This window comes from Balaenoptera physalus (assembly GCF_965194825.1).
Source record: "Balaenoptera physalus genome assembly, chromosome: 20".
Lineage (NCBI taxonomy): Eukaryota > Metazoa > Chordata > Mammalia > Artiodactyla > Balaenopteridae > Balaenoptera > Balaenoptera physalus.
The window spans coordinates 12,609,893-12,627,362 of record NC_138901.1 but is presented as its reverse complement, the minus strand read 5'-3'; the positions used below and the strand labels follow the sequence as shown (position 1 = coordinate 12,627,362).

The window sequence follows — 17,470 nt, the reverse complement described above, 5'->3', positions numbered from 1 at the left end:
GGACCTTCCAGAGCAGCTGGGGGTGCGCGTGTCCAGAGGGGCTAGGCGGCATCTGTCCCCTGCCCACCAGGGCACTGTCACTGGTGTTTTGTGCCCAAGCCCGACCGGCTCCGTTCCTCTGGCCTCACGCTGACCTTCTCCTGTGCTTTGGCTCCGACAGATTCCCGGTCGGGTGGCGTCCAGTGGTCTGCAGTCTGTCGTGCACCGATGAGAACTCTCCTTTTTGCTGAGGGCAGACAATGCATGGCTGATCTACTCTGTTACTAGTGACACGCCCCCGGTCTAGAACCGAAATGTTAACACCGGGACCTCTCCAGGCCACCCACCCAGCGACGCCCATGGGGGAAACAAAACACAAACCCAGCCGGACAGACTCCAAGCGCTGCCATCGCCAGGGGCTGCACTGAGCCCCCGTGAACTTGGTTCTAGCGGGGCTGGGACGAAAGCAGTGAGACGGTTGCAGAGAGAATCAAACTCCCATTCAAGAGCCTTTCAGTCCCTTCCGTGGTGGCGCACCCATGTCCCTGCCGAGTCTACTGTAACTACCGATCTTCTACTTGGTTAAGACAGTTTTGTATCATTTTGCTAAAAATTATTGGCTTAAATCTGTGTAAAGAAATCTGTCTTTATTGTTTCTTTCATGTCTGTTTTTGTGGTCTTGAAGATGCTGATTTTAAAGAATTCTAAAGCAGGCACTGGTGTGGAGTTCATGTAGAAGGAGTGAGGCAGGGAGCAGAGCACGTGGGTTTCCGTGGTCTGCGTCTCGTGGTTTGTTGTGTGGTCACTGTGGAGAAGGGATTTTCTCATCAGAAATTCTATCACGTGTATATGCGTGTGTAAGTAACGTGTGTCCGTGTGTGCCGTGTGTCTCGTGACCTCATTAACCTGGTTTTGGCTGTCATGCTCCTTTCCCACCGTAAACTGAAATGCCTGCTCACTGCAGACCCGCTGGGATTCTTGAATCATCAGAGCAGTTAGAAAATGCTGGCTACACGCATGGGCGCAGCGGGTGCTTCCCCACAGAGCAGCCCGCCGATCTGACCTTCCCAGACGCAGCGAGAAGGAAGCTGAGCCTGAAGACTGCAGAAGCTGTGGCTTCGCGTCGTGTCGCTGATCCCCCGGGAGAGGATTTCAAACTGAGAGACTTGGGCCCCTCCGTGGAGTCGTGTGTGATTATTTTGGTGGCGGTTGCCTCAATGCTTTTGAATCTGAGAGATTTTCTAAATAGGCTGTCAATATTACCAGTGCAGATTGGCCCTTAATCTGTGTTAATATCTATGTGCTCAAAACCAAGGGCCATGGTGTCTGCCCTAGATGCCAGCGTTGCCCAGAAAGGCCAGCGAGCCCAAGGAAATCCACTCTGAAGTGCCAAGAAGCAGGTGACTCTGATGACCTGATTGTCCAGGAGGGTGAAGGGTCACCCGCTTTTGTGACTTTCCCTGGGACATAGTGACCCCACAGAGGCCAAGAGGCAGAGCAGGGCTGAGTCTCCCCAGAAAGACCTTCTGGGGCAGCCCAGCTCCAGGTGGTTTCCTGAGACACTCTCCCTCACTTTGCAGTAGCAGAGGCACCAGGTAGTAGTGGTGGCCGGTAGACAGGAGCCCCCGTCTCTGGAAACGAGGTGCAATATATATGTTCATAGGTACTTTCACATTTCTTCGCATCATCCCCCTGCAGTGTGTTCTGTTTGGAAACTGGGACACTCGTAGGAAGATAGGGACCTAAAAGGTGTCCACGTCTGCGTTTTCCCTTCCTGCCCCCAAAGTCCCAGCACAGGGATGCTGGTCCTAGGACGCCCTGACTGCTGTGTTGATGGCACAGAATGCAGCTGTTTACTTCTTTCTGATTCCTGAGCTGGCTACTCTGTAAGTGTTTTGGGGTGTGGGCACTTGGCCAGGTCAGGCTGTGTTTCTGGGAGTGCAGAGGGAGCTCGCATGGGTCAGAGTGAGTTGGGGGCTTTCATTGTGGCCCAGTGCCTTCTGCAGAGGTGGGCTTCCCCTTCCCAGCAAGGTGTTAGCAGCCGCAGCCCCAACATTCTGCATCCAGGTTTCCACCTGAAATTGCCAGATGGCGTTTGAGAAGTGGACTCTGACCCCGAGTCCTCAGCAGTGTGGTTGTGGACAGTTGTGTCCCCCCTTATTTAACTCCCCATCCTGACTTGCAGGAAACATAGTTGGAATGTCTGTATCAACCTGTGTATCCGTTGCCAAGTCTCTGAACTGCGCTTTTGTATGACCACTGTATTTGTGTCCTTAACTACCGTGTAAATAATAAATTCATGACGACTTCTACCTTTATTCCCTGCCCCTGCCATGTGGTCTTTATTTCATCAGTTTGAGTTTTGATTTGTTTAGATTAACTATTTGAAACTAATTTTCTGAGGCTGGGCATTCGTGTCTGTCCTTTTGAAGCCTGTTGGTGTACTTTGTAAGCTGATCAGGAGTAGGTGGAATGAGCCTGTGGGACGTGGCAGGGATGTGGCTGAGTTGTTGCCGGTGCAGGCCATGTGCACATACCAGTCCCCTGCCTTAACTACCTTTATGGGAAGGAAGTGCTTCCACCCACCTTGGGTTTTCTGGGGCGTGAAGAGCACGGTAGCTGACACATAGCCATGTTCCTGCTGCCCGTGGTGGGTGCTCGAAGTGGCTGCTGAGTGGGCCCTTGCTGGGACCCAGGGGCTTGGACCTGGCAGTTGCCATCCCAGTGAGAACACCACCCTGCATGCCCCATGCCCCGGGCGTTGTCCTTTCTAATCAAGGCAGCGTCTGCAAGGGGACATCATCCGTCCATCTATTGGGCTCATGGCCTCCGCTTCCCTCTCCCCCTGGAGTTGTTGGAGCCCAAGACATTCCTACCCCTGGGAGCTCCAGACGGCGCTGAGTGAGAAAGCATGGCCCCCAGCAGGCTCTCCTGCCCACGGTGACTTGCAGGGCTGGCCGGGTGGGAAGGTCCGTCCCTCTTGAACTGGGACCACAGATGTGCTCCCACGGATGCGTGGTAATCAGCCACTTCCTGGTCCACACCCACTTGTTCTGGAGCTGAGCATGCTGGCCTTGTGTGCGTTGCAGGGAAAGCTTGGCGGCCCCACCCACATGCATGGGGAACAGGTGGGGCAGGTGGATCTCCCACCTGCTGCTGGCTTGCTTTTGCTCCTCCTAAGCCACCATGGCTATGCCAGTGGTCCCTGAGGTTCCGAAAGGGCCTGAGCTCTTTGCAGGTTCCCCACCCCAGCCTGCTGACATTTGGACCCAGCTGAAATGGTGACGAGGCGAGCCCTGAGCCACCTCTTGTTTTCCTGCCAGGAGGTGGACCACAGGCAGGACAGGGACCCTGTCATCTTCCGCTCAGAGCCTGCCTGTCCTGCTCCCCAGCCCCCTCGCCACCTCTGTCTGCCCGACACAGAGAGCTTCGCCTCCTGACCCGCGTGGCAGGCTCCACACTCAGGAGAGCAAGCTCCGGGCCCATGCCTCCACTTCCCACCCTCCCCCAGGCCCCATCACCACTAAGAGTGGTGCTTGGAGCCCCTCCTGGAAACCCCTGTGTTGGGGGAGGGGACCCCTCTTGCCCTTCCCGCTGCCTGCCCCGCCCCCCGCCCCGCCTCCATCTGCTGGGAGCTCTGGAAGCAGCACCCCTTTCGGCGCCATTACCTGTAAGGGTGTTTAGGGTTACAGGGGAGTGTCCTTTAGGGAACCATGAGGGGGCCCTGCAGGTCTAGGCGGCTGCCTTCCAGACCGCCATTGGCAGGACCCTTAGGCAGCCACTGACGGTGGGGTCTGTCCTCCTGCCAGGCTCTCCTAGTGTGGGGCCTGCACACGTGTCCCGAGGTGTTCTCCGCACAGGGTGGCAGGTGCCCCGAGGTCTGGCCAGGGTGGGGGTAGCAGCCCAGGGTGCCTGGCTCGTGTACCCCACCCCCCAATTTAGGCTGATTGTGTATGTGTCCTCCAAGGAGGTGCTGAAGGGCCCGTGAGAGTGGGCTCAGCACGGGCATCTGGGTCTTCACAGGATGCTGGGTGTGAGTCTCCTTTAGTGGGATGTCTAGAGGGTTAGGGGCAGCCCCGTCCGCGCCAGAGCACTGATGACAACTGTCGTCAACTGCTCTTAGGGCTCTTGACAGCCACAACTTTGAGGACAGGAAGTTTTTTTTCTCTGTGTCTTGGGCACAATTGGAAACATCTGGAACCAGAAAACTAGGCAGTCAAGATGGTCTGGTCACCTTCTCCCCCAGGGCCCCTGCGGATCAGTCTCCAATCTTGGCAGAGCCCCTGGATGCTTTAACCAGCTGGTGTCGCTGCTGTGCGGGCAGGGGGCCTCAGGTCCACCCTGGGGTGCATGGGTCCAGCCCCAGACCAGCTGTGGGTCCCAACCCCAGCGGAGCAACTCCCACATGTTGACCATCTCAGAATCACTGAACAGTGTCCCCAGAGCATGCCTGTAGAGAGTCGCCAGTCCTCGAGTAGGGAGGGGGGAACGCATGAGGCAGCTTCAAGTGAGAGTGAGGGGGTACTAGCGCGGGATACTGGGGCCCTGGTCACCACCACAGCTGGTTCCAGGAGACCCAGGATAACTGAATGACTGGCGACAGCCAGGCCAAGCTCATATCAGGAGAGAAGGGGGCGGTGTGATGAGGGCTGGGAGGTGGCTGGGGGAGGGGCACAAGCAGGCTGCCCACTTGCATACTCTTCCCTGCCTCCCTCCGGCTCAGGTAGGTGGTTGCAGAGACCACAGGTGGGGCTCGCCCTTTAAGACCTGACAAGTGGGGCGCTTATGGCTCAGCTTTGCCCAGGGGCTGGCCTGGGGGCCCTGCCTGGCCCACCTTATTACAGGGTGAGGTCAGCGGATGCAGGGCTACCACTTGACCCCTGTGACTGCTAGCACCACCCACAGCCCAAGCCCCTGGCAGAGGGGAAGGGAGGACAGAAAGGATGACAGATGGGGCAGGGGGCTGCGGGCAGGTGCCTGGCTCCCTCATAGAGCTCAAGGGGCAGATGGAGGAGGGAGACAGCAGCCCCTTTGGGGCGACGTCTCTGGGGCAGACCCAAGATGTGAGCTCTTGCTTGCTTTTCGTTGCAGAGGAGCAGGGACGTGGCATCTCTCCGGCTGCACGCGGCCCGCCAGGGTGCCCGCTGCCATCCCCAGCGCCCTCGACGCACCACCTACTGAGGCGGCCCCAGCGGCCTCTGACCGGGCTCCCAGCCACATAGGCCGCCGCTGGCCACAAGGGCAGGTGGGTGTGAAGTACCCGGGGTGAGGCTGAGTGGGGCTGTTCGAGGAGGATGGGGAGCAGATACCAGCCCAGGACCCTGACCACGTGCGGTGACTGTCAGCTAACTGAGAGCGAATAAACAAAAGGCAGGCAGATCATTTTCTTTAAACACACACCAGTGAACAGAAACCACACGTATATCTCAGCTTCAGTGGACACACCCCTGCAGCGTGACCCCTTCCCTGCCAGCCACCAGGGTGCTGTGTGAACACTCTGAGCCATTTGGGGTCCATCAGGGCAGGGTCCAGTACCAGCAGTGCTTAGAAGGCCAACATGGCTAACAAGGACCAGAACCACTTTGTAAAAATAACCAGGCTATTTGTTGATAAAGTGAGATTTGGGGTGAACAGTTAGACTACTGCCCCTACGTAGAGCAAAACTCCTGCAGCTCCTGGAAGATATTCCTTCTGAGACGGCACCTCCCACATGCAGGTTTATCTCAAACCTTCAGAAGTGAAGGAGGGAGCTTTGTACACTGGACGCTCAAAGAGGGGTGGGCTGGGGCGCATGGGGAGACCCGGCAGGATGGGGCGCTCATGGGCACGCAGGGAGGCCTGTCGTGGCAGTGCCTGCTCCGCAGCTGTCCCCGGCCCCGCCCCCTGATTAAAATCATGTTGTCTCCAAAGCGTGGGTCTCTGGGTCCTTGAGCCCAGCGGTGGGCACCGGGCTCCCTGGGGTCAGCAGGTGGGGTCCCTGGTGCAGACGGCTCATAACCTCACGGCTTGGCTTCACCACAGATCCACCTTGGAATGACATGTTCCCACCCTGCCACGTCCCCTGAAAAACACCGATCGGGCGATGATCCGCTGCCTGGGCGGCGGGCGTGGAGCCAAGAGCCCCGCCCAAGCTAGTCCTGTTTGTGAAATAAATACGAGCGTTGATGGTTTCTGTCCAGTTCCCTGCCACCCCTGCTGGCCTCCCCCGGCTCAGACGCTCGTTTCTGGGGTGTGAACGACCTCCCCGTTCTTCTCAGGCTCTGTCTTCAGGAAGTGCTCCACTTCCCGAGAGTCCACCCTCACGTCCTCGGGGGGCTTGTGATGCTCCTCCTCCGTGGCCGCCTCGGGCCTCTTCCCAATGCAGAAGAAGTTGCCCAGCACCAGCACGATGGAGGAGGCCAGCACCTCAGCCCCCGCCAGGACAAACACGTACTGGTACACGTGCGTCGCATCCAGGAGCTTGCCTGCAGTGCAGGGGGACAGGGTCAGCCCAGGGCTGAAGCTTCCACCAAATCCCCCCAGTCACCAGTGCCCTGCCGGGGACAGCCCAGGGCCCTTGAGGCAGCCACCCACACCCCCACCACCTTCCCCCGGGTAGCGCAGACCCAGAGGCTAAAGCAGAGTGGCTTTGATGAGGGTTTGGAGCAGAGCCTCCGGTGGGGCCTCATCCCCTGCCAGGTGGAGGCACCTGGAGGGATCTGGCCCCGCTGCCTGTCACTTTGGCGGCCCTCGTAGGAACCGCCTGGGCCCCAGAAGGACCCTGGGACCCCGAGACAGTGACGATTCAGGCACCTCCTCACCCTCGCCCCAGACCTCTCCAGGCAGGAAGAGCCAGAGGCCAAGGCCAAGTGGGAAGCAGGGGGACTACAGGGTTGGCTGGAGAGACCCAAACCCAGGTGCAGAGGCTCGGTGGGGCCTTGGCCACACTGCTCCCACCGTCCACACCATTTTAATTGCACACCATTATTTTCTCAGTTATCAAAAAATAAAGCAAAAGCCCAACGTAACAGAAGCCGGCCCGACCTTCAGCTCTGAGCCTCCCCAGCGTGTGGGGACAGCCAGAAAGGAGGACCAGCACTCCACCCTGGAGCCATCACCTGTCCCCACGACTCAAGCCCATGGCCTCCTCCCACAATGAACCAAGGGGGGGACCCAGAGTGTGTGAGAGGCCATGTTCTCTCCTGACACCAGCTGGCTATGTGCTGAGGTACACGGTGGCCTGGCTAGACAAGGCTGGGAGCGGGGGCGGGGGGGGTCCCGGGGGTCCCTCCAGCTAAGAGCCCCCCATGGTGAGTACCCTCCCCAGGAAGAGCAGGTGTGGGAACTGCCTGGAGGCCTGGCCAGGCCTCAGGGAGGGGAGGCACTTCGCTCCCCACCCTGCCCCCAGCACTCACCTCCCGACGGGGGTCCAATGAGCACAGCTATGGCCTCCAGCAGCAGCACGAGGCCAATGGCACTGGAGAACTTCTGGGTGCCCACAATGGCCATGAGTACCTCGAACTGCAGGGCCCCCACCATGCCGTAGGAGATGCCAAAGAAGATGCAGAAGACCACCAGGCCACCGTAGTTGCTGGCCGTGGATCCCGTGAGGTCGGTGAAGCCGTTGAAGAACATGGAGAAGCTGAAGAGGTAGACAGAGTAGGGCCGCACCTTCTTGAGCCCTGTGATGAAGCCGGCGGTAGGCCTCGCGAAGATGTCGATGAAGCCCAGGATGCTGAGCAGGAAGGCCGCCTGGGTGTCGGGCACACCCAGGTCCTTGGCGTAGCTCACCACGAACACAGGCGGCACAAAGAGCCCCAGCACCATGATGGAGGCGGCCAGGGCATAGATGACAAAGCCGCGGTCCCTGAAGACGCTCAGGTCCAGCAGCCGCCGGGACGGCCGCTGGGGCCCAGGCCCCGAACCTGAACCCAGCCGGGGCGCCTCCAGGGGCCGCATGAGTGCAGCACACACACAGCAGTTGAGCAGCAGGCCACCCAGGATGAGGAAGCCGCCCCGCCAGCCATAGTGGTCCTGCAGCACCTGCCCCAGCGGGGACAGGGTGGACAGGAACACCGGGCTGCCCGCTGCCGCCAACCCGTTGGCCATGGGGCGCCGCTTGTTGAAGTAGCGGTTGAGCATGATGAGTGAGGGCTGGAAGTTGAGCGCCAAACCCAAGCCTGGAGGAGAGTGGGCGGGTGAGCGCAGGTGGCCCGGCCCCAGTTCTCCCCAGCACGGGCTCCCGCCTGAATGATTGTATGTGTGGGTCTGACAGGCGTCGACATGAGGAGACTCAGCGTGTGTTCAGAGCCCCTGTTGCCAACCCACGTGCCCGGGAGAGACAGACGGGGAACGAGGGACAGGATGGAGCCCAGTGGGTACACCCCACAGCTGCCCACCCCTGGGAGGTCCTTTCTCTTCCGTCAACATGAGCCATCGCCACCCGGCCGCCCCACTTCTGGCGGGGCCTCACTCACCGGTAATGACCCCAGCGGTGAGGTAGAGCTGGATGATGCTTCCACAGAAGGATGCAGACACCATGCCCAGGGATGCCAAGAGGCCACCTGTGAACATGACGGGCCGGCAGCCAAAGCGATTCACACACACGCTGCAGAGCGGGCCTGGGGGGTGGGGGACAGCAGCTGAGGGGCGGGACCGAGGCTCTCCATGCCCAGAGAGACCTGCCCTTCCCTGATGCCCCCTTGCCCCTGGCTCAGGATACACAGGGGCACCAGGTGCCCAGCGTGCAGGTCACGCTCGCCAATCTTTTAAGCAAAGCATGCCTCACAAGGAACGGTCCCCGTTAGAGGGGGTCTTTTCTGGTTGGTCTGTGCAGGCAGCAAGAACGGCTCCGGGATCCAGCACAGCTGTGCAGACACAGCCCTTTGGACAGGGTCCCAGACAGCCTTGGCCTGTGCCCGTCTGCACTTTGGAGACCACGGCATCCTCGAGGGCTCCCCACCAGGTGCCCCTGGGGACCGGGGCTGAAGACGCTGGGTGCGCTACCCAACCCCCGACCCCCAGGCCTTTTTGTCCGGAACTGAACTTTCTGAACTCCCAGAGGCAGTCACCTGGCATGACGGCCCCTCACCTGTCCCGTACAGCATGGCCAACAGGATGGAGGAGATCCAGGCTGTGTCACTGTAGCCTATCCCAAACTCTCGTATGAGCTCTTTGAAGAAGACGCTGACCGCCTTGGGGAAGGCGTAGGAGAAGCCTGTGATGACAAAACAGCCCCAAAGGATGGCCCAGCCCCAGCCCCCATCTGGGGCCTTGACGCCCGTCGGGCCCTCGTCGACCACTGCCCCTCCCATGGCCAGGAGGGCTGGTTCCGCGTCCCTGAGAAAGAGGAAGCCAGGCTGACTCGGTTGTCAGGCAGTCACCCAGCTGCAGCCCTGCAGTGTGGGGACAGCACCTGAGGGCTGGCACCCGGGCCGGCCACCCCTCCCTTCAGGCCTCAACCCCCAGCAGGAGCTCAGCTCTGGGCCAGGCCACCTGCCCGATGTTACCTGAGAGCCCTGCCTCTGACCCTCACCTGTGCTGGGTGCAGGGCAGGAAGGTCTGGGTGACCAGCAGCTGCAGCTCCTCCTCCCTCCCCCGCTCAGGCCTGGCCTGCTCCCATACAGCTGGCTCTAAAGGGCAGTGGCTTTTTTGGGCTCAGCCAGGTCTCAAGTTACCTCCTGAGGAGGGCAGACCCCAGTGGGGAAGTCAGCCGTGCTCTGGCCTCCCGCCTGACCCTGTGTTGGGAAGCAGTGTGGTTTTAGCAGCCAGCACCTCGGGCAGTGAAGCCAGCCCTGGTGAGGACCTGGGGCCCGATCTAGGCTGCAGTCCCTTGAGACCTCAATCTAGATGTGGCCAGCCTTGCTCTCCCACCCCCAGGGGGACAGGGCGCCCCAGTCCTTTCCACTCTGATCACATTGCACAAGAAGTGAGAGTCTGAAGAGGCTCACACAGGCTGTGCTGTGCGGGGAAGAGCAGGTGGGGAGGGCGGGGGTCACTGTGCTGGCCCCGACTCGTCCCATCTCGTTATCATCCACCTGCCTCAGCTCTTTTGGGAGCCTGAGGGCAGCAGGGCCAGCCCAGGTGGAAGGTGCCTGTCGGCCGCTGGAGTTTAACCCTTCTGGCGAGGGAAGGGCAGGAGGGACACGCTTCCACCCGGCCTACCAGAGCAAACCATTCTAGCCCCCAGGCTGCCAAGGAGGGAGCTGGCCGCACCCACTGCCGGCCCAAAACCTGAAGAAGCTCAGGGTCAACTTTCCTCTTTTAAACCCCAGGAACTAAGCTCATTTGAGGCCCAGTAACTTGAAACACTGCAGCCAGATTTCCATCTGGAGATCCTCCCCTCCACTCCCATCTTCATCCCCTACCCCTCCCTGATCCTTGCTCCAGAAACCCCCTAATCCCAGAGATCAGCCTGGTGGCCTAGTCCCCCCACCTCACCTGGCAGAAGCTGTTCCAAGGACAGAGTAGACCTTGCTGCAGGCGCGGGGAAGGGAGGGCTTGTTGGATCCAGCCGCTTGCTGCCCACTGAAGCTGTCTCCCCACCAGCAGTGAGCTATAAACCAGCTCCCTGGTGGGGGAAGCGCTGATGTGTAGTATCTGCCGACTTAGTGGTGTAAACACTCCACCTGCACGATGCCCGAGCACTTCCTGCACGAGCTGCACACGCAGCGCCACAGCCCCCTTCCTATCAGCCCGCCTTCCTGGGTTTCATAATCTGTCCTGACTCCACCCCTTGCCCCTTTTCCTTGAATCCTTCTTGACCTGGCACAGCCCTCCAGGTGGCCACTCTTTCATCTGAGGCTACACAGAACCTGGGACAGGGCTCTGGAATGAGGACAAGGGCTTCTATGCCCGGACAGTCTGAGCACAGCTTCAGTGTGGCGGGAAAGGAATGTGGAAAATAAGACACACTCTCTGCTCCCCCCCCGCCCCCCCCTGCCTCCAGCCTGCCCCCCAGCACCCCAGCCACAGGTGCTGTGCCCTCTGGGGGCTCTGATTCAGTAGTCTTGGGGGGATCTGGGCTCTGATTTAGTGGTGGTGGGGCGTCTGAGATCTGATTCAGTGCGGGGGGTGGGCTCTGATTCAGTGGACGGGTGGGTATCCAGGTTCTGATTCAGCAGTGGAGGGAGGTCCTGGGCTTTGATTCAAAGGGTGTTGGGGGGGATTGTTTTTTAAGGGCATCCTAGGTGATTCTAAGAAGTAGCTGCTGTCCGTGGGCACCACCCTTTGATGACCAGACCTCCAGGAGCCAGCTGGCTGTCAGGGTGATGACAAGGCAGACACAGCCCACCAGAGCAGAACAGCGGCCCTGCCCCCGACCCCAGACTGGGCCAGAGGTCCACCTTCAGAGCCTCTGCTGGTTCTCAGCTGGGCCAGGGCCACAGGCGCCACTTTTGGGAAACCTAGGAGAAGCCCTCACCTCTCCCGGCACTCAGACCCCAGTGCTCTTTCAAGCACTTTGCCCCAGTGCTTGGAAGGCTCCTGGGCTTCAGTGAGCAGGATGAAGGGTGCGTCCGACACCAAGGGCTGCGCAGCCGTCCGGGGACACAGCTGAAGGGTGCACGGGGGCACCCCAGCCAAGGGAGCCCCCCATCCTCCTGCAAATGTGTGCACAGACCCGTGACCTGGCATAGCCCCCTGGGTGGCCACCTCCACATCTGAGGCTGCACAGAACCTGGGACGGGACAGTCTGAGCACAGCTTTGGTGTGGCCCACCCCTAGTTTCTCCTCCAGAGCCCTGCCTTTGACAACACAGCCGGGTGCCTGAGCCTGGAACGGGACAAAGGGACAAAGGTCATCCGCAGCCAAACTTCCCAGGTGGGGGTACCGAGCTGCTGTCCCTTCCCCTTGATAGCGTTAAGTTTAAAAGGTCTCTAAGGTACGTGCATCTGAGTGATATTAAAAAAAACAAAAAACTAATAAGTATATCTTAGGAATGGGAACATTCCTAAGATATACTTATCTTAAGCAATACTTATTGATGCAGTGACACTATTTAAGGCAGAAAGCACAGGAACCCCAGACCCAGGACTCAGGACAGTGGTCATGGTCATGGGGGCACTGAGGGGCTGGTTGTCCTCAGAATCCTGGCATGTTTGGGGTTGTGGGCTTCTTAAAGTAAATCAAGTGGGCCATGTAGAGGCCAAGGAGGGGAGTGTGTCTGGGCCGAGCAATTAGGAATAGCCCAACTCTTATAAACCCAAGGTTCCAAAACAGAACAAAGGAGGGCCTCCCTCTAAGATTTCCGTGGTTCCACCAGCCATGCCTGGTGCACCATGGGGATCATGGGCACCGCAACCTTTGAGGCCCCATTCTCTGCCTGCCAGGGCTGGGTCCTCCCTGGAGGCCCCCAGGATCCTCAGGAGAACTAGCATCTGGGAGGGTGAGGAGGCAGAGGGATGGGTGCCAAGGCCCAGAGGCAGGAGGGTACAGCGCGTTCTGGGACCTGTGTGGGCCAAGGGGCTGCCACGTGAAGCTCATGTGGGGAGGGGGCCATCTTTTGTGCCTGGACCAAGGCCCAGTATGGTCATCTCTCTCACCAACCCCTGAATGCCCCAGAAGCTCTTCAGACACTACTTTCTCCCAGCTAACCCCCCAGCCCAGGGTGCCAGCCACACTGAAATGACCCTCAACCCGTTCCCCACACCAGATGGCCCTCAAACTGAGGTTTCTAGTGAATTTCAGTTTGCCAACGGAGGTGTAGGTGCTGGTGAGCAAGCAGGGAAGATGATGGAGGGCTGGGGGGCTCTAGGTTGGGGGCAAAGGGATTTCGCTCAGCAGTGCTCTGTGTATTTATGGGGTGGGTGGAGAAGGAGCTGGGATTTCCAAGAGCAAAATGTCCTCAATCAGCCCAGCCCGTCATGTTGAAGAGGCAGGCTTGGGTACAGGTGGCTGATGTTCCAAGGAAAACCCAGGGTGGGAGGAGCAGCCCCCTTGGGGGCCGGTCGGAGACCCTCAGTGCAGCGCAGAGGGAGGTGACACCAGCACATCTGTGAGCACATGCCGGCCGGCTGTCCTTTCAGTGACATTTAGTCTCCCAGAGAAGCATGCAAACCATGTACGCAGCCCAGAAATAACCCGCCCTCTGGGCCTCAGAAAGCTGATCTCCCAGGTGGGGTGTATGTGCCCGCTTCTGGGTCAGGTGAGGCTCCAGGGACTGCCCCCAGGTCCCGGCCCAAAGAGGAATGTACACAGAGGTCCCTCAGAATGACCCGTCCATTGTGCCCTCCCAAATCAAGGGCTCCCACCAGCTGCTCCCTCAGGGGCCCACTGGCTATCTGGGTGAGAGTCCTAGCTGGGGTCAGGCTCCAGCTTCTGCATTACCCCTCTCCCCAGTGCCACCCTTCTCTGCCTACACTCACCGGCTTTGAATGCCATCTTGGTGGTGACAGTGCCCAGCCTCACCCCCACCCCCACATATCCACCCGGAGAGCTAGTGCAAACCTCATACCAATGTGTTCCCAACCCGACCCCACACGCCCACCTCAGAGCCAGCCCTGAACTCACATCCTGTTGGCCTCACCACCTCCCAGACCCCTTCTGCCACTCCAATCCAGCCACAGCTTGCCGCTGCTCATTAGGCCTCTGTACTGGCAGTCCCCTCACCCACCTTGGGTCCTGGGTCTGTGGCCCATCAGTCCCCAGGGCAGGCCATGAACCCAGGGAGCAGGGTTCAGTGCGGGGGGGCCCCCAGCCCTAGAGCCTGTGTCCTGTCCCAGGTGCTAAGTCGGTGCACTTTCTAGGCTGGCCAGTTACCTAACTGGACTTCTAGTCCTTGGAGACTAGCTCCAGGTGGGCAGGGCAGGAAAGGGGCAATTACATTTCTTCCTGACTCTTCCCGCACCAGGTGGCTTGGGAGACATGCCTGAGCAACAGGGAAGCGGGCCAGTGTGGCTAGCACCTGGCTCCTCGAGCCCCAAGGCCCCTGAAGCCCATGGGGGTAGCTGACAGGCAAGAGGGTGCTGCACCCTCAGGAGGAGGGAGAACCTCCCCTTCTTCCTTCTCCCATTGCCCCTGTTGTGCAAACAGGTAAGCAGAAGATCCAGGACACTCACCCATCCACCACTGGTCAGAGTGCCTGTCTCCCTCCCAAGAGGGGGGAAAGGACCCCAGATGCCCACCTCAGCCCTGCCCTCACCTGTGTTTGGAGCTGTGACTGGAGAGAGGTGACTGGGGCTTTTTCTGGGGAGGTGGGAGCTGGGCAGTGGGTGAAGGTCTGGTCCAGGCCTCCTCAGCTTGGCCTGGGCCCTCCACCCCACCTCCACTGACCACACAGCTCTCCACCACATATCCAGTGCCCCTGCAAACTCTCAGGTGGGCTCACGTCCTCTTGCAGGGGCCGGTGGGGTGGAAACAGTGGCCTCATTCACCAGATTGGACACTGCGCCCCAGGCCAGCCCCTGGCTCTGAGTCATTCTCCGCTCCACCACCATCACCCCGTTATGACAGGAGGAGGCCATTCGAGAGTGGCCCTGGGGATGTTCTTGTGCTTACCCTGTTGGAGCCCCCTCCTCTAGAGAGCTCAGTGGGCAATGAGGAGGGGCCAGGAGGTAGTTGAGCAGGCCCAAGCTGTCCCCCTCCAGGCCTGGACCCAACCCTGCCCAGCCTGGGAGTGCCTGGCCTGCCCATCCACGTGGCCACCTTGTCCCATTCCTCAACTCCCTACAGCCCCCCAACCCGAAAGCCTGTAACCTAAGGCCAAGGCCCAGAAGGTGGTCTCTGTGTCGGCAAGCCCCATCAGCCAAGAGGGGCCCCTTCCACCAAAACTGGGTTCCCAGCTCCCACCACCACCACATAGGGCCTTTGGAACAAGTAGGAGGGGGGAGGTGGCTGAGGAGGGGAGAAGGGCTGGGGAGGGGGATGTGGAGGGACCCTGAGCTCCACCCACCACCACCCCCACCCGACCCGAGGGAGCAGGACGGACAACGGACGCTCCTTCCCGTTCCAGCTTCTGGCTGGGCAGGTGGGGGTCAGGCCGACCTCGCCGCCAGCGGGGGGGCTGGGAGGTGGGGAGGGAGAGAGGATGCTCCGCACGGCCCCGCCCCAGCCCCGCTGCTTGGCCGCGCGCGGGACGTGGGGGACGTGACCGCGCCAAGGGAGGAGCCGCCGCCGTATTGCCTGAAGTAGGCGCCCTCCCTCCCGCTACCGTATTGGCCGGAGCGCACAGCCAAGGCGCGCGGCTGCCCGGATCAGCGAGCCCCGGAGCCACACTGGGCGTCCCCGAGCGCCGAAGGGGACCCCGCGGCTCCCACAGAGCGGGGCCCGCTTCACTGTCCCCCCTTTGGGGCTGGGCCAGGTGGGCGCGAGTTGGAGCTAGCAACATTGACAGAGAACTCCGGGTCTCCGGGACCCACTTCCCCGCACAGCCCGTTTCACAGATGGAGACTGAAGCCGGGAGGTCTGCACTCGCCGAGGCGAAGGCATGAGGAGCCCCATGTCTTGTCCGCTCCTGCCCCGCCCCGCCCCTGTGTCGGGGCCCAGTGCGCCCGAGGCCTGATCCTGCCTGATCCGGAGGTGTCTCCAATGGACTGATCGCTCTGCTTGGCTGTCTTCTCCACTGGTCACCTCCCAGAAGGGCCAGCCCGGGGCCCTGGGGTGGCTCTGCTGGGCTCCTCACCTCGAGGAGGCTGAACTGGCCCCCTCCACACCTGCCAGGTCTCTGCGAGGACCGCCCTGGAGCAAGTCAGCCTTGTCATACGGACACCACCAGCCAGGGTGTGGGACCCCACAGACCCCGCTCCACACACTCTCCCTGGCCAGTGTCCTGAGGAGCATGAACACCTCCCGCTCCTGCTGCCCTTCAAACTGAGGTGTCCAGCTGGAGTGGGTGAGAGCTGGGTTGCCTCCTGGGTATCAGGCCCTGCCCAAGGTCACATGGGGTTGTTACAGAGCCTGTCTGGGGATCAGGCCTCCCAATGTCCACCCCAGGCACTGTCTACACCACAGACTGCTGGGCAGGAAGGCTCCACGCCTGTCTGGGCACTGCCACCCATGCCCTCAGAGTCCCTTGGGGGCAGACCTCCCACCATGGGAGCAACTCCTTAACAGCTGAGCCCAAAGGGCCCAGTCCATCCTCCAGGACACACTCCTGCATCTGTCCCTGTCCCTCCCAGTGCCCATCTGACCCCTGAAGACTCTTGGGCCTTCAGAATGAGGCAATGGACCCCTGAACCCACTAACCCACACAGCACCCACACCTGCCCTTGGCTTTGGACAAGCCCGTCTGACCTGGGCTGCATGAAGGCTGTTGGTCCAGCTGCCATCTCCTGCCCCTCAGACCATTCAGCCTGGCCATGGTCATCACAGAGAGTGATCCTGTCAGCCCAGGCACCTCTGGGTGTGCAGCTTAGTGCATCTGGGACAGAGAAGCACTCTGGGCCCTGGGCTGCCCCTTTGTCCCTCACCCAGAATCCAGGCACTCCCCCCCCCCCACAAGCGGCCATGACCCCAACTGCTTCCCCTTCCACTCACAGGCCTGCCAGCCACGGGCCTGGGCCAGCATCCATGTAGGTAAGTTGTCAACCCACTTTTCAGGTAAGTAAACCAAGGCCCCTGAGGCCCCACCTGGTTTTCCCAGGGCTAGGGGCCTGGGAGAAGGGTGAGGCGAGCTCAGGGACTCCAGTCTGATCCTGAAGGTGGGTACCCATCTCTCTGCCCAGAGTCTGGATCAGAAGCCTTTGCCTGAGGGCAGGTTTGGGTTGGTGAGTGTTTAGGGCGGCGGTGAGAACAGGGAGGAGGTGAGAGAGAGGACGGGCCCTCGGGCACCACCACCCCGGGCGCCCCGGCCTGGAGTGCACGTGCTCCCCAATCCCCCGGCAAGGGGGCACGGGCCGCGGCAAGGGGGCGTTAGCCCCACCAAATATAGCCGGCGAGCCCCAGACGCTCGCCGCGAACCGAGCTATTTATACCCGGAACCGGAGATGCAGCCCGAGGGTTGCCCGACGGAGGGGCGCCCAGACGAGCCGGGGAAGTCGAGGTCGCGCGACTCGGGTCCGAGGGCGCGGAGGGGTGTGGCTGGCTCCCCGGGGCCCTCAATGGGGGCCGCCCGGGGTGGGGGGCTCGTCTGTGCCCGGGGCGCCCCCGGACCAGGAGGGCGAAAGGCAAAAGTGCGGACCCCGAGGCCGCTCCCACGCCGGGTGCAGACTCAGCGCCGGGGCGACTCAGAGGGTCCCAGTCCCGGAGCCGCGGAAGCACCCGGGAAGTGCCTACCTGCTGCCGCTCGGCCGCCGCGCGCCTCTGCTCGCCTAGCTGCCGGGCGCGGTGCCGGGGGCGACTCAGTGCTCTGGCCGCTCGCGCGGCACTTCCCCAGTGTACGTCACCGCCGCCTGGCGCCGCCCTGCCTGGACCCCGCGGGAGGGGCGCCCCAGTGCTCCCCGACGGCGCGGACACCGGCGCGGGTTGTGCCTTCTCTCCCGACCAGTCCCGCTCCCCCGCGCCCTCAGACCGGCCCCCCAGCCTCGCCATCCCCTGGCGCTGGGCTGGGAGCCCGGGCGCGCAGCCCCCTCCCGCC

The 17,470-nt window shown here is 61.1% G+C and overlaps 2 protein-coding genes across 10 annotated transcripts in view; one reads left to right on the top strand and one right to left on the bottom strand.

The window, feature by feature from the left end:
* CSNK1D (casein kinase 1 delta) overlaps positions 1-5,175 on the top strand; it is a 37,181-nt gene extending 32,006 nt beyond the window's left edge. For 4 of the 7 annotated variants that reach the window (XM_082442102.1, XM_082442104.1, XM_082442105.1 and 1 more), the window contains one exon: positions 161-2,297. In XM_082442102.1, coding sequence (XP_082298228.1) covers positions 161-211 — 51 coding nt within the window. In that variant the 3' untranslated portion in view covers positions 212-2,297. Of the gene's footprint in view, positions 1-160; positions 2,298-5,070 lie in introns of those variants that run through there. The other 3 variants (XM_082442101.1, XM_082442107.1, XM_082442103.1) reach the window with 1 other exon arrangement.
* Positions 5,176-5,349: 174 nt separating this feature from the next.
* Positions 5,350-17,261, bottom strand: SLC16A3 (solute carrier family 16 member 3). 3 transcript variants are annotated; one of them, XM_082442095.1, is made up of 7 exons: positions 17,170-17,261; positions 10,399-10,528; positions 9,636-9,695; positions 9,050-9,297; positions 8,436-8,579; positions 7,374-8,138; positions 5,350-6,443 (listed from the first exon to the last, which is right to left on the bottom strand). In XM_082442095.1, exons 4-7 carry the CDS (start codon positions 9,270-9,272, stop codon positions 6,190-6,192), a joined length of 1,386 nt encoding a protein of 461 aa, XP_082298221.1. In that variant the 5' UTR covers positions 9,273-9,297; positions 9,636-9,695; positions 10,399-10,528; positions 17,170-17,261; the 3' UTR covers positions 5,350-6,189. The 3 variants fall into 3 exon arrangements, with proteins under 3 accessions (XP_082298221.1, XP_082298222.1, XP_082298220.1); XM_082442096.1 differs by lacking the exon at positions 9,636-9,695; XM_082442094.1 differs by lacking the exons at positions 9,636-9,695; positions 10,399-10,528; positions 17,170-17,261 and adding an exon at positions 9,494-9,629.
* Positions 17,262-17,470: the final 209 nt, after the last annotated feature.